The 14,793-nt window shown below is 38.6% G+C and overlaps 1 protein-coding gene across 4 annotated transcripts in view; it reads left to right on the top strand.

Moving 5' to 3' along the window:
* cep104 (centrosomal protein 104) overlaps positions 1-14,793 on the top strand; it is a 34,447-nt gene that overhangs the window by 10,133 nt on the left and 9,521 nt on the right. For all 4 annotated transcript variants that reach the window (XR_534025.3, XM_008413098.3, XM_081608784.1 and 1 more), the window contains exons 10-16: positions 670-885; positions 1,929-2,096; positions 4,121-4,294; positions 8,584-8,760; positions 13,059-13,259; positions 13,917-14,012; positions 14,142-14,217. Coding sequence is in view for 3 of the 4 variants with exons in the window: in XM_008413098.3 (XP_008411320.2) it covers positions 670-885; positions 1,929-2,096; positions 4,121-4,294; positions 8,584-8,760; positions 13,059-13,259; positions 13,917-14,012; positions 14,142-14,217 (1,108 nt within the window). In the remaining variant the exon portion in view is untranslated. The remainder of the gene's footprint in view (positions 1-669; positions 886-1,928; positions 2,097-4,120; positions 4,295-8,583; positions 8,761-13,058; positions 13,260-13,916; positions 14,013-14,141; positions 14,218-14,793) is intronic.

Below are 14,793 nucleotides of genomic sequence, written 5' to 3'. Positions count from 1 at the left end.
AGCTTCTAGGGAAAAAAAATCCTCTATGAAACCATTTCCTAAGAGGATCAGTGTTTTCTTTAGAATAAACCTGCGGTGTTTTCTTCTTTACACACACATTCCTGTAAACATACCAAAGCTCAGAAGCACCTTTGGAACATGTCTCCTGACTAAACCTGAGCAGTGCTTGAACCCAGAGCACACGGGGAGATTATGACCAGCAGGGGCCTTTATGCTTTACTCACCACCTACTAAGACCGGACCTGCTACAGGTTTGGGTTTCACTATTTAATTAAAAGCGTGCAACAGTTGGCTGACTCTGGCGGCTGCCAACCTGGGCTCAAGGCAGTGCTTTGAGACTATTGTTAAGCAGTAGGCTGTCAGTTGGCCCAGAGGCACAAAACGCAGAACTTTCTGGCTCGAGCTTTGGTTTGTATCGAGGGTGGCAAACAGTCATTGTTGTTCGAATGTTGAATGATACTGAGTCTCTCCGGTGTTCAAATGCTAAAGTTGTTTGCAGAGATTACATTTTGACCTTTTTAGCCCCGAGACAGACAGGCTTCTGAGAAATGCATTCGGTTTTAAAATATTTTCATTTTGTAGAAAATGAGGGACAAAAATCGAACGATAAAATACTTTGAGGCGTAACATTTCAGCTGAAATGTTTATGTTTTTGCTTTCTGCTGACAGATCACCGGCATGCCTTATGATGAGAGGCCCCTGCCGGCACTTCAGCGAAAAGATAGGGCGGTGGAAAGCATCCATTCACCATCAGCGGGGAACTCCCCTAAATCTGACGTGTTGAGGTCTCCACGTGGTCCTGACCTGAGTGGAGAGCCAGAGCCCCTGACAGAGAAGGCTCTGAGAGAGGCTGGCCTTCCTGTTGAGGCCTTTGGAGAGAGTCTGGTAAGAATGTCATGAGTGCCATAGGCTGATGTAACAGAAATTTCAGTGACCCTTTTAGTTTTAGCTGATGAGAAAAACTTGCTTTGGTGTTTTTAAACCGTCCCCCAGAATGGCACCTTGAAAGAATATTCAGATTTTGAGCTTTTCCAACTTTTATCACTTAACAACCAAACACCTTTTTGTATTTTTTTGTGATTGAGTCACGCAAACTTGTGCGTAGAGGTAAAGTAAAAAAGCAAAGAAAACATTTTGGCCAGCTGGAAAGTTTTTCAGGATTTCCTTGCATTTAGCTCTGTCCATTTTCCTCTACTCTGACCAGCTTGCTTGTTACTGCTGAAAACCATCCGAACGGCAGCATGCTCCCTTTTCAAAATGGGATATTGACGTTTTTACGGTGACAAAAGCTTAAGAGATAGTAGTTCTTACAAGGCTTCAGCTGTTTTTTGAAATCAGAATTATTACGGTCAAAGTTTGTACATGCCCTTGCTGTACAAACAAGGGCATTATTGTGCTGACATCAGCCCAATAATCATAAAACCTCTCCTGCCTTCTGGAATCATTCACATGAAGCTCCCATTAAAAGGATTTCTGATTATAAAGGATGGGGAGCTTACTTATTAATGAGTACTTTTTTCGACACTTCTGTTTTGGTATTTTTAGGGCTTATGGTCTTACACGTTTGATTAGCTTGACGATCAAACATACACTGTGTTTACAATCCAGCAACGTGCAATTGTTTTTTTTTCTTTTCCATTTTAAGTTTTTGATCCATGGTGTATGTAGTGCATTATAATCGATGTAAGAAAGAACCATAAAAGGTGAAACATGAGAGAAATTTCAAAACATTTCGTACTATCATTACTTTGTGTTCTTTCTGGAGTTTCCTTGTTACCCATCAGCTGTATTTTTAAATCATTCCTGTGAAGAAATGCATTTAATTTAAAATAAAGGGTACCACTGTATGATATGGTTGATAAAAAGCATATATTTTATGGATAAGAGGCAGTGCATCTACGATATTAATGAGAAACATGCTTCCTCAGGTGGCTGGTGCATATTCTAAGACCTGGTGCTACAGAGAAGACGCGCTGCTTACTGTGCACAACAAACTGCTGGAAGTAAGCGCCGCAGCGCCCAAAGACGAGCTGAGAAACATGATCAGAGCAGCAGTCTTTCTGGTTAAGAAGGCCCTTCTGGATAAAGTTTCATCTGTGAGTCAATTTACTTTAAAGAAGTTTGCGTTGATACAAAAGGCAACTCTGTTAAAAGACAGTGGATCATAGAAAAGGCAGTATCTTAACAGGCAGTACATTAATAGCAGGGCTACATTATTTGAATAGATTCCACAAAATCATTTTTGCACAACAAAACAAAGTACTGATTTGTTAATTAGTAAACTAAGTGCCAGTTTACGACTAAATGTACATAAAAATAGTGAAACCAAAAACAATAATGTTACTTATTCAACATTAATTATTGTTAGAAATGGGCCTGCTAGTATATTGGCCTTAGCAGCTCTAACCAGGTTCTAAAGTTCCCCAAAAACCCGGTCAGAAGGTGAGCCTGCCAGCAGTGCACACCAAAGGAAAACTGGATTCTGGAGCAGAGACCCCACCTCTGCTGTCTGCCATCTGTCTTTCCCCTCCCTCCTTTTTCTAACTCCGCGTGGCAAAGATGAGAGGCGCCGGATCGGTCATGCTCCACAAGCGGCTGCTGGTGGATTTGTTGGGCAGCACGCAGTATTATAAAACCTCTATATGACAGGAGAGGGGGGCAAAAAGATGATACTAGATTGCGAGAGATTATAACATAAACGTTATGTCATTAAAGACATTTTTCAGTTCTTTGTAAATCTCTAAAAAGAACTGGTTATTGTTGAAAACATACTTGTGTATTGGTTGAAGTAGCTACTTCTGCCTTTACGCTAGGACTAGACAATAAATAAATAATTATACATATTGCGTCAGACACGTGATCAATATCAATATGTCCAATAATTTCACTGAACTCCGATTCAGAAACGCACAGCATTCTGGGGGATGTAGGCAGAGGACAGGCTTTTTATAGCCACTCAACATCTCACGGCTTATAAAGTGCCATCAAATAACTAGCTTGCTCTTTGTTTAACTAGCAACAACCTGATGACTAACTTGAGCAGCAGCTGATTCAGGTTTCGCCACCATGCCTCATAACCGCTTAAAAAGTAAAAAAAAAAAAAAACTGCTGTGGAGTGAAAGGAGAAAATGTGCACAGCAGCTTGAGAGGAAACTGGAAAAAACAGGAAGTCACATTGCCAGTTTGGCAGTATTTCAGGTATTTAAGACAGAAAACTAATCAGTAATTATTGATATCGACTGATAGGAAACACTTATGTTGTGGTATATTTTTCAGTTATTTCGTTCAGCCCTACTTTGCTTTATAAACAGCGTCATTCCTGCAAAACAGCGCCACGTAGCAGGAATAATGGCAAAAGAAGAGTTGTGTGGGGAGTGTAGTTTTTATAGGAAAGTATTGTAATACAGAAATCCTGTTTACATTTCTGGGTTGTTAAACATTCTGTAATATTTTTTTCCCAACCCCAGGCAAGTCACTGTAATGCTATTTTTTTTTTTGCAATAAATTCCATACCTTCCTGGTTTAAGCATCACATTGACGGGAAAAGGCTTTATGCACATTCATGCTGTCAACATACTTTCTGTGCCACATGCAAAACATTTCACACAAGCTGCTTTGTTAAAGCAGGAAATTTGACAAGCTTGACTTTGTATCCATTCTGTGGAAGCTGATCCCAGCTTTTCATGGTGATGTAAACGGCAGTGTAATTATAATTGCACTGATTTATTTCACACTGATCCAGAAAACGCCTCTAAAGATCTTTGAAATGTCTTTTTCTTACTCACATTGCTGTCCCTGATTCTATTTGGTTGGCCATTTCTGTATAATATTTCAGTAATTTTTTAAAATGTCTAAATCTGCTGTGTGAATCGACATTAATAAGCAGATAAATGTTGAATTTATAGTCATTATTTAAATGCTTAGTTGGCTTTTTTTCTTTTCATTTTCCTTCCTTTTAAGCTTTTATTAAATAAATAAATACCAAACACAGCTGTAAAATATTTGACTTATTTCAAGTTAATAATTCTTTAAGACATCTAGTTTTTCTGTGTTGTTACCAGGGGATTTTTAAAAATAGCTCACAAAGTTTTAAGCCTAACCTGTCTAGTTCACGCCTCAGGTTTTTCACGCCTCGCTGAAGCTGCTCCGGTTGATTCTGAGCCAGCTGATCCCAGCTCTGAGCCTCGGCCGGGTTGAGGTGACCCACTGCTTGGAGCAGACCTTACCTAATTTGCTGGCGAGGACGGGAGACTCCCCTAACCGTCTACGGGCGGCTGCCATCGCCCTCATACTGGTAATATGACACTCCAAGTGATGTGTTTGTTTGTGGGTTGGTATTTTGCATCTATTGAGCTTGTTGGTCTGACTGCTCCGTATCTGTACTTTTCAAGCCCAAGTTGTTTTCTGTTTTCATTCATACATACCAAAGTCAAATGTCATATTTGTCAATTCCAGACAAATGTGGAAATGACAAACACCAGGCATTTCCTTGTGCTTCCAGAACACAAGGAAATGCAAAGGATAACTTGTGTGACTGATGGGCAGACATTCCGCTTGCAGCTTGCTGACCATGGTCGGCTAAATCTGTTTCTCTTGGAAACAAAGGAAAACGGTGTGACCCTTATTTCAGCCAGCGTACTGGCAGTGCAGAGCAGCTTGAGAAATCTTTGTTCACGCTCATTTTCACTGAGCTCACATCAAACATATTAAAATGTAGAAATAGCAGGAGATTTCTTTCAGTTGTTTCTCATGATTTGTTGTTTAGAACCTCAACCTGCTATTGCATTCATTACACCTTTGAGGAAGGGAACTAGTAATCTAATTTTACTGGTTTTTATTCTGTAATTGCCTTCATGGTCATTTATATATTTATATGTTTTTAATTTTGTTGAAATCAGAAAATGTGTCCTTCTTTTCTTTTTGTGTTGCTAGGAAGAGGTACGCTTTGTGTGCGCGTTCTGGTTTGTTGAAGTCGTGAGTGTTTGGAATGAGTCTTTGCACTTGTTGATGTCAATTTGAAAGTCATTTTGTGACTCAAAAGAGGCCTGAAGATCTCTAGTTAGAGGAAACTCTGATCTTAATGTTGCTATGCACATGGATAAACAGAACCGGATTGCTTTCAGTGTGGCTGACAAGCTGCTTTCTAAGCCCAGTTGATGCTCCTTTTCAGTGGTCCAATATCCCAGCTCCTCCAATGGGAAAGCGAAGAAGCTGGTGGGATGTGGGCAGAACTGCTTTTAGGTATGCATGGTTGGAATCCCCAAAAACCACAATGAAAGTGTCAGGGTAGCAGTTTGAAGCTGGTTAATAGTACCAAACGGTTCCTTCAGGGCCCGCTGGGTGAAATCTCTGGAAGGAATGTAGACACCACCAGCATAGCTGTGAATTCTCGTGGCTAATGGAAGGACTGGCATTTCACAATAGCTCTATCAACAGAGAGCTGTGACTGCAGCGTGTTACAAATGCCCACCACATATGTTATTACTGGAGCTCTTGTCTCTTTTTATTTCTACACGTAACGACACTGGCCCATCAAGCCAGATTAAAGTCACTGACGATGTTGTGGAGCCAGGTTTCAGTCAAGGCAAAAACTCACAAGTAGCATATTTTGTACCGTGTGTTATTACTTTAGCATTATGACTTATTGTCGAAGAATAAATGTTGGCAATGTAAAGCAATACTGTAACTGGCTTGTGAGGTTTCGCTTGAAGCCGCACCCAGATCCCTGCCCTGTTGGAACATTTCTAAATGCTGGTATAATAGTTTCTGTCCATCCTGCTCCAATAAGCTGGACATTTCCTATGTAATTTACTGTATCCTATTTCCCTCCATAACAAACTACGACTTCTACAGTGATCAGCTCAAATTTGTCAATCCTGATAACTTTGTTCCAACAGATAAAGATATTTCCAGTCTACTAACCACAACAATCCCTTTTTAAAAATGTGCGGTGAAACTAAAAAGGAGCTTTGTTTATAATGTTAAATTCTTTGAATTAAATATTGATCCATTGTGTTTTTCTATCTAAAGACTAAAACAAAAGCAAGCAAGCAACGCCTTCTGTGAGTTCATCAGAAAGCTGGATATAGTTTTCTGTGCCAGGGGGAGACTTTAAAAGTGTTTGCAGGTTTGTGCATGGAGAGATGGCGTGTTGTGTACAGTATAGAGTGCCGTGAGAAAGTTCAGTAGTGGTGCCAACTGCCTGTTGTGCAGGATATCACAACAGGCAGTTGTGAAATTCTGGTTAATGGGTCAGGCTATCTGCTCAGGTAGAGCCAGCAGTCAGCTGCTTAACAGACTTGCCACTCATAGCTCACCAACTATATCTGTAAAAAAGGTGCAAAATTAATCATCTTTAGTTTCCACGGAATGACTCTTCATATTTTTTCAGACTGGAAAATGCTACCAAACCGCCCAGATTTTCCTTTCTTGTAGCCGAGAACATAGCATGGCGTTTGTCAGTGCCTTTTTTTCTGCTGTGACTAGCTCTCTGCTGGCGTGCCATTCCAGTGCCGTGACTTGTCCTCCTGTAGCGAGGCATGCCAATGATCTGCTCAGGAAGAGAGCTTTATGTCAATGTATGAGCCCATTCTTTTATGAGAAAGAGAAAATTTGCAGAATATGCAAAACTTAGACAAGAAAATAGACTAGCATTCACATTTTCAAGCCAAATGACAAAACATTTGCTTAGCAAAAATGTATTGCTTTCTTCAGATTTCAGTTTGTGTTCATCTAAAGAAAAAAAAAAAAAAGCTTACTGTAAGTATGATTCCTTTCTTGCCTCAATGTCTCCATCCTGTGCTTCGGCCTAATAAACAGTAAGAGGCAAATAAGGAGGTGTAGTCATGGTCTCTAAACAAGCCTGAGGTTGTTTTCTCCCCGACTCCCCACACTGACTCCTTTAACTATAATTGGTGTCAACTGGGACTGTGAGTTCATCAGAAAGCTGGATATAGTTTTCTGTGCCAGGGTGAGACTTAAAAGTGTTTGCAGGTTTGTGCATGGAGAGATGGCGTGTTGTGTACAGTATAGAGTGCCGTGAGAAAGTATTTGCAGATTTATCCCGTTTTAGATTCATTTCGCACTGAAATGTTTCAGGTCCTCAAACAAATAACCTGAGTTAAGAGAAAAGGCTAGCCAAGCCAATATGGCCCCATGCAAAATAGTGATTATCCCACTCGTTACATAAGGATTTGTAATTGTGATTAAGTGCATTTTGTGGAAAGCAGAGTTCAATTTTGTCAGTTGCACACAAGTCTGATTACTGTGACGCCACTAGAATCAAGAAATTACTTAAACATTTTCTGATGACCCTCTAAACTTTGGCCAATTATTCTGAGGACTGGTGAGAAAATAAATCTTGTTAAAAGTTTAATTACATTTCTAATAATACTAATGCAGCAATTCAGAAAAGGAACATTTTACAGGCAGTAGTAATGTGATAGGCTGAGGCCGCTTTGTTTTTTGACTTGTTTTAATTGGTGATCAATAAATTCTGCTCCAGAAGATGAATGTCCATCCATTGGTTTGTGATCAAAAGTCCAAGCTCACATGGGTTATTTAGAAGGGAAGCAATTTAATGTACACTACCTCTAAAAGGCCAAAAAGAACAGAAAATCCTTGTTTTGGAGGGGCCTAGTTAAAGTTAGGACCTAAATTCTATTGAAATGCTATGACTTGATGTTAGACTAGCTTTACAGTGTGGTTGACTTAAAAGCGTTCATTGAAGAATAGTGGGTTGAAACTCCTCAGCAATATTAAAGATTTGTAGCCAGTCATCCCAAGTTTTTGATGGCAGATGTTCCTGTCAGGAATGATAAATCTCATTATTTGGTGTAATGAGCAATTTTTCACATAGAAACAGCTATGTGAAAAACGACAGCCTGAAAAAAAGGCACTTAAAGATGACTTAATAAATAGTTATCTTTATTAAGAGATTATCGTTTTCTCTTAATAAATGGGGGTAAAAAAATGAAAACAGCTTTTTTTTTTGTATTAAGTTAGGTTAATGTTTGTCTGGTAATAACGTTTGTTTGATTATTTGAAATACTGAGGTGTGACAAAAGTACAGACTAAATCTCTAAGGGAACAAATATATTTTTTATGGCACTGAATATTCTTGCCCCATGGGAGCTGTGGCGGTGAACTCATTCAAGGGTGTGAGCGTACGAGAGGGAGTGTTTCCTTTAGCTCAGCAGCTCATAGACATTACCAAGCCTGACTGCATTCTAGGTTGGTCTCTAATGTCTCATTAATAAAACTTTGATTATTTATTTGCTTGACAAATACAAAATTCACTGTTTTTGTCTTACATTTCAAATGCATGTAGGTCTTACTTTAGTCCTCGACAATGAGAGGGGGTTTTATCAGAGCCTTCTTCTGCACATTACACTTGTATTATCTGCCATGACTTGTCGACTTATAGGATGCTTGTGTTGAAAGAGAAATTGCTATGTGGCAACAAGCAAGTACTTACCAGGAGCTCGCAGGATACATTTTACCTAATAAAAATCTGTAGGTCTAGAAAGGCATCAACTAACCTCGACAGTGTAAATCTCATTCTTCCTCTTGTCCTTTGTTTAGGAGATTGCTGTTTTGAAGGATGTCAGAGCCCTACAGCTCATCCCCAGTGAATTAGTGAAGCCTTTCAAATCCAACTTCCCCCCTCGTCTGGCTCAGAGTCGGGCTGAACTGCTCCAGAAACTTCTTGTGGATCTGGGCATAGACAACTCTGGCTTCACCCTGGAAAATGTCGTCATGGTAAAGAACCAAGATAGTAATAATAATAATAATAATAATAATAATAGAAGTTTGTCTTACGTTGGGTTTTGAGTTTTTTGTTTTTATGTAATCTTGAATTATTTGAAGTGTCTAAAGTTCACACTAATCCAGTTTTCACAAGTCAAAAGACTCGCATCACATTCAGATTTTAAAAAATCTCAATTAGAAATGACTTTTTCCCCCATAAGTACAGTCTGTTTTGCTTCCATAACAAACATCAGTTGCATGATAGTCTGTGATGATGGCTTCACAGATGGAAAGAAACTTTCTTCCCTTGTTTTGGAACAAATGCTGACCGTCATTCATACATTTATTTTAAGGACACAGTAAAGCATCGCTCTTACAGCATCTAGTCAGTTCTTGTGTTTGCTTAGCATAGGTTCTTTTCAGACCTCTTGCTCTGTGAAGCTGGTTCTTAATTTGTCATCAATCCATTGCAGATCCCAAGGAAAACACAACTTTGGGTTCTTGGAGACCAACAACTAATCAAAAAAATGTGACCATTATGTTTAAATCTCCTGAGGTAGTTTCAATTTTAATCTCCATAGTCTAAAAAAAACCCAACAACAAAGCAATAATAAATTTCAACATTACTGTCAGAAAAACTTGTCCTTTTTTTAACTCCAGCTGTATCTTTGAATATCACTGATTGCATAGCAAATGTAGGACAAAGCACCATACTATATTGCTGCTCTAAGCTACACTTCCAGCTGAAATAATATCACCCATTTGTAACTTCATAAACATTATTGTGTCATTTACACTCACCTGCTTGCATTTATAAATCCCTTTTGAAACGGTGCATGCAACTCCTGTTTGCAGAAGGTTTTTAAATACTTATGTTTCAAGCACAATTACACACACCAGCTGTTGCTTAACAACATTTATAGATGACAAGCTGTCATATCATACAGCAATTTAAGTTTAGGCCAATATATGTCATTTTGTAAAAATGTCAACCATCAAAAAGGCTGCAAAATGAAGTCTGGAGGGAACCACTTTTCAGACTTTAGTCAACTGTGAGCAACGCAATCAGCTAAAGGTCTTTGAGAAAGTAGCTTCAAGATTAACAACCAAACAGGGAATCACAAGGCAAGTGTTTATAATCTGAATTGTCTCCAGACTTTGATACTTTATCTCTGAAAACCCAAAAATGTTCCTCTTCTTCTGGTCTAATCTAATCCAGTTTACCATTTGAAAACAATTTTTGCAGTTTTTACAACGTACATTCAACTATGAATTTTATAAGACATTTCTATTTTTTTCCCCTAAAACCTTGCTGGCAGAGCGACTTTTTGTGACTTTTTATTTCACCCAGACTTCCAGTATACTCCACTCAGCTGAGCCTATGTTGGCACAAGTGACACTCTTTACTTCATTGGTTTCCAGTAATGATAAAAAATTTTTTTTTACATAGTTGTTTTAACTCCAGCCCTTTCAGGACAGTCTAAAAAGCTGCCCAGTCCTCTTTGGTCCACCAAAGAAAGTCTCTGTAATCCTGTTTGATCCTCCTCTTGACTCTGCTTCACATTTGTGAGGGAGAGCAAATTGTTAGTTTTGTCATCTCAGTTTCAAGTCTGGACAGGCTTGGAACCAAATGCCTTTTTAGAGGAGGGGGAGGATGTTTGCTTCGAAAACATTCTCTACCTAGATTGAGCTGTGCTATACTCACAGCTTGTCTTCTCCTCTAACACGATTTAGGATTAGAAATAAGATTTACTTTAAAATTAACCTCTTGAGTTGACATTAAGATTTTCATTTTGATATTTAGAGATATGACAGGAGAAATGAAGTTTGTTTGTGTTGATTCTTACTGCTTTACAGCAACTAATGGTGTCAACTTTAAGCATTTCAGTTGGCATCAGCCTTAATAATTTAAGGAATAAAAAACCCCTAAAAGGTTATTGAAGTATTTTAAAATATAGACATTTTGTTACTGATTCCAGACTAATGGAAAAGATAAGTATATCTCTTTATAAAGCAAAGAGAAGTATATCTTTTTAGAATAAGATTTTTTAAAGTCTAAACTTTACAACTCAATCCCGATGAACTGCATACAAAGCACAGTTGACCATTGTTCTGTTTAGTCTCTGAAAAGAAACGCGTTATCTGTGTAAAATATGCTCAATGTACACATAGTCATAGTCACATAGTCATATGTGTACAACATTTTTCTAACAACTCTCTCAGCTTGTGTGACGGGCACTCTGTGCTACTCTACAGTGGTCTCAGAGATGGTTCAAACATTTTTTCTTTTTCTCGTTCTGTTACCGTGGCGATTTGCTCTAAGGCAGGGGGCCAGAGTCAAGAAAAGGGAATTTCCTGCAATTAAAAATGAGAACTGGTCTGTGGAGACGGCAGAATAATGGTATGTTGTCCCTGAACCCTTTGAGCAAAGGATGGTTGGCCTTTTGACTCTGTTATCTCAGAGAAGAGAATCACGGCACTGAGGTAATACAGCCAGTGGGAACATGACCATTTGGACAGTAGCTTACTACTGAATGAGTGGTTTTTTGTTTTTTGTTTTTTTTAGCGTCCTGATATTTTAGCAACGTAATCAACTCTGCCTTTGTTACTGAATAAATAACTGGTAATGGCAACTTGAATATGTATGAACCAATTTTAAGTTTTTTTGTGATCCAAGTTGGGATTCACCTGTGCACTGATTTTTAAAAAAAATTATTATTATTATTGAATTAGCTCTGTATTGAATTGTACTTGCAGAATTAAAGTGGTGTGTTGGTCAAATTGCTCACTATTTGAGAGCTAAAACTAATGATTGGGACGACAACAACACAGCAGTTATCTTGGTTATGAAAAAAACAAATCCTGTCCCGTTGCTATATTCCTGACCCAGTGAATGTTTCCATCGGCCTCACAGTCGTCCTGCACGTTCAGAAATATTGCCTCCGAGCATATAACACAAGCACTGGACAAACAGGCGTAGAGTGCCATAATTGTGAGTCGTAGAAAGCGTATTTGAATAAGATTTTTCAATCAATCAAACATAGTTCACCTGTCGAGATTTCAGAGCCACAAAACAAAGCATCCCAAAGTCAACATCCAAGAAGTGAAAAACACTCTCTAAAGCCTCCTTCTCGGCTCCAAATGTAGCTCTGTTGAGGGTTATTTTTAATCCATATGGTTCAACTTTACATTAAAAGTTTATTTTGAGAATGAAACGGTAAAGCTTCTCAGCTAAACAACCCACTTGATTAAACTAACATCTCTATTGTCTAGCCTCTGTTTTTGGTGAACTCCACTCCACTTGGAGTGAGTGGGACCTGCCCTAAACTTATCATTAGAATTTTCACCTGCTTAAAATTTTATCATTGATATATTGGCAATTGGTTCTTCAATAGTTTCCTGTTACCTTAAAATCGGAAAGGATTCCAGTCCTTTCTTGTAGGCAATGAACTAGCGGGAAAATCTGAGGATATGTTGGCCTCGAGAAAAACAAAATTACTATATTTTATATTTTCTATGGACACAAGAAGTTTAAATTATGAGTTTATTTGTATAGCAAATGTTACAAAAAAACTTTTGCAAACCAATGTCTGTTTAGTGAAATCTCTGCAAACCATTTTCCTACAACGTTTAGGATCTGCAGCACAAGGTTGAATTTTGAAGGAAGGTAGCTTTTGTAACTTCTGAAGAGATGAGTCTATGTTTGTTTTTTGTTTTTTTCTGTATTGGCTTGACTAAGGAGGTTGGAAGGACACCGGAATTACATGAGCTGGGCTTTTTGTGGCCATTCAAAGCACTTCAGGCTTGTGATGTTACAGGAGTAAAAACAGACCAGATGTGAGAGCATCTGGCATCTGGTCTGGTCTGAGAGTCCCTGGAATGTTGCAGAGAAAACAGCGTGATGCTCCATCTCAAGGCTCCCACCTTGTGTGGTATTCCACAGGAAACAACAGGGGCAATTTTAGGATGTCAAAGAACACCCTGGGGTGGTTTTGGTTTGAAGCTATAAAACTGTCAAACTAGGCAGTACTGGCATGTTTAATCATGTCTTTAAAATATGTGATAAGATCTCCAGAGGCAGCCGATGAATTTGCATTTTTTGAAACTAAAAGGAGGAAAAACATGGACATAATTTATGGATATTTAGTTTTAGAAAACAACAACGACAACAAAAATGTCTTATTTACTTGTGTTCTGCTCCCCAGTGTCACATCTCCACATTTCAGTTCCTTTTTTTTTTGGGACTAAAACTACAAAATGTATCTATTCATTCCACTCATGTTGACCCAATTTCTCTTGTTATTTGTCAGTTTTGTACAGCTGCTTTGGAGCACAGTGCAAAAGGGGTTCGAGAGCTGGCAGTAAGCATCATCTTATCCCTGTATGAGCAGCACAGAGGAGCTGTTCTCAGCTACCTTCCGCCTAACGATGCTTCCGCACAGAAGAACTTTCTCTACAAAACCCTGTTTGATGGATTCGGGAAGATTGATGGAAAAATTGCGGCACCTCAGGCAAATGTTTTTTTTTTTTATTAACATTTTGATTCATTCTTCAGTGTCTTTACTCTGGTCAACATATTTGCATCAAATTGACAGACACAGGCAGTATTCATCGTTGTAAACGGATAGTAGGCCAATAGAGCAGCTGGTAGATGGGCAGTGAAACTCTTAGACATGCTAGATGGGAGCGTTCTTATAACCTGAACTTGCAGGACGGGTTTTTAGATGAGACTTCATCAAAAAGGCAGGTGAGAATTTCACGGAAGGTAAAAATAATCTGACAGAACTCGCAGTCTTTCTCCCTTTTTTGGTTAACAAATCAGCAAAAGATAGACGCATGCCAGTTTATCATGCATTAGAATGTTCTTTGGAAGCTTTTATAACGTCACTATAATTTTTAGCAGGAACCATAACCCTGGCTTTATCTTATCTACACTAATGTGCATTTGTAGTGCAAACTGTAAACTGCAAACAGTGATGGAACAAGAATGCATTCTTTTAAGAACCTTAGCAGTCTAATTTCTTCCGTTTTGCATAGTGACACTGCTTTTGAGTTTAGTTTCAAGAATCTTTTAAAAGAGCATCGTAAACAAAGGCTCAGCAGAACGCAAGATTTGACGTGGGCATCATTAGCTCAAATAGGCCAACGATGTGCTGGTTTTCTCTCAGGCTTTGAAAAAAGATGTCAGACAGCAGCCTGGACAAAAGGAGAAGAAAGAAATTCACTTCCTTCAAAAGCAGCTGGCCGCCTTGAAAGACATCACAGTAGGTGGAGATGTCATCAGTCTGCAGTTACATCAGCTCTTCCAACATTTGATCATTTCTGTTTATGACTTCAGTCACTTTGACTGTGGCCACATGCTCTGATATGCTTTTGTTTCCTCTGATGTGTAGGAAAGGGAGAGCGAAAGCACCACAGACCAAACATCCAATCAAGAGCAAGACAAAGTTGACAAACAGTCCCTAAAAGGTGCCAAAGCAAATGTCTGGATACTGTTTATTTAAAACAACAGAAAAGAATATCATATTCGTCTTATGCTATTGCTATGGAATATTATTAGTGGGGTATAAACATTAAAGAAGTGCAAAAACATAGACCTTTTAACAGATGTCCATAATTAATGGATGTTTTGTAAGTAGCCATTGTGCATTTTAATGAGCAAACAAAAAGTGAAGCCTGCACATTAATCATTCATATTATAACTTGGCCTCTCAACTTAACTTGCAGATTTATATAAACATAATGTACTGTAAATAATGTTCAACCATCACTTTTCTGTGTCTGGTATTTTAGCATGTATAGCTTGATTTTCAGATTGCCACCAAGTTTTTTGATATCTATTAACAAGCTCCACAGAGTGAGAATTTTAACCAGACACAAGTACACAAGTGCTAGTCAAATGTCACCGCAATGACCTGGTAGGATTACTTTAATCTCATGCTTTGCTGCGCTATGGAAATCTGTCAGATTTACACACCTTAGCATGTTAATGTTTGAAGTAAATAACACAGAGGAGCGATAAAATGTGTAATAATTTTGACAGTT

This window comes from Poecilia reticulata, chromosome 7, assembly GCF_904066995.2.
Source record: "Poecilia reticulata chromosome 7, P_reticulata-male-v2, whole genome shotgun sequence".
Lineage (NCBI taxonomy): Eukaryota > Metazoa > Chordata > Actinopteri > Cyprinodontiformes > Poeciliidae > Poecilia > Poecilia reticulata.
The sequence above is the reverse complement of the archived record's forward strand: the minus strand, read 5'-3'. Positions and strand labels throughout refer to the sequence as shown.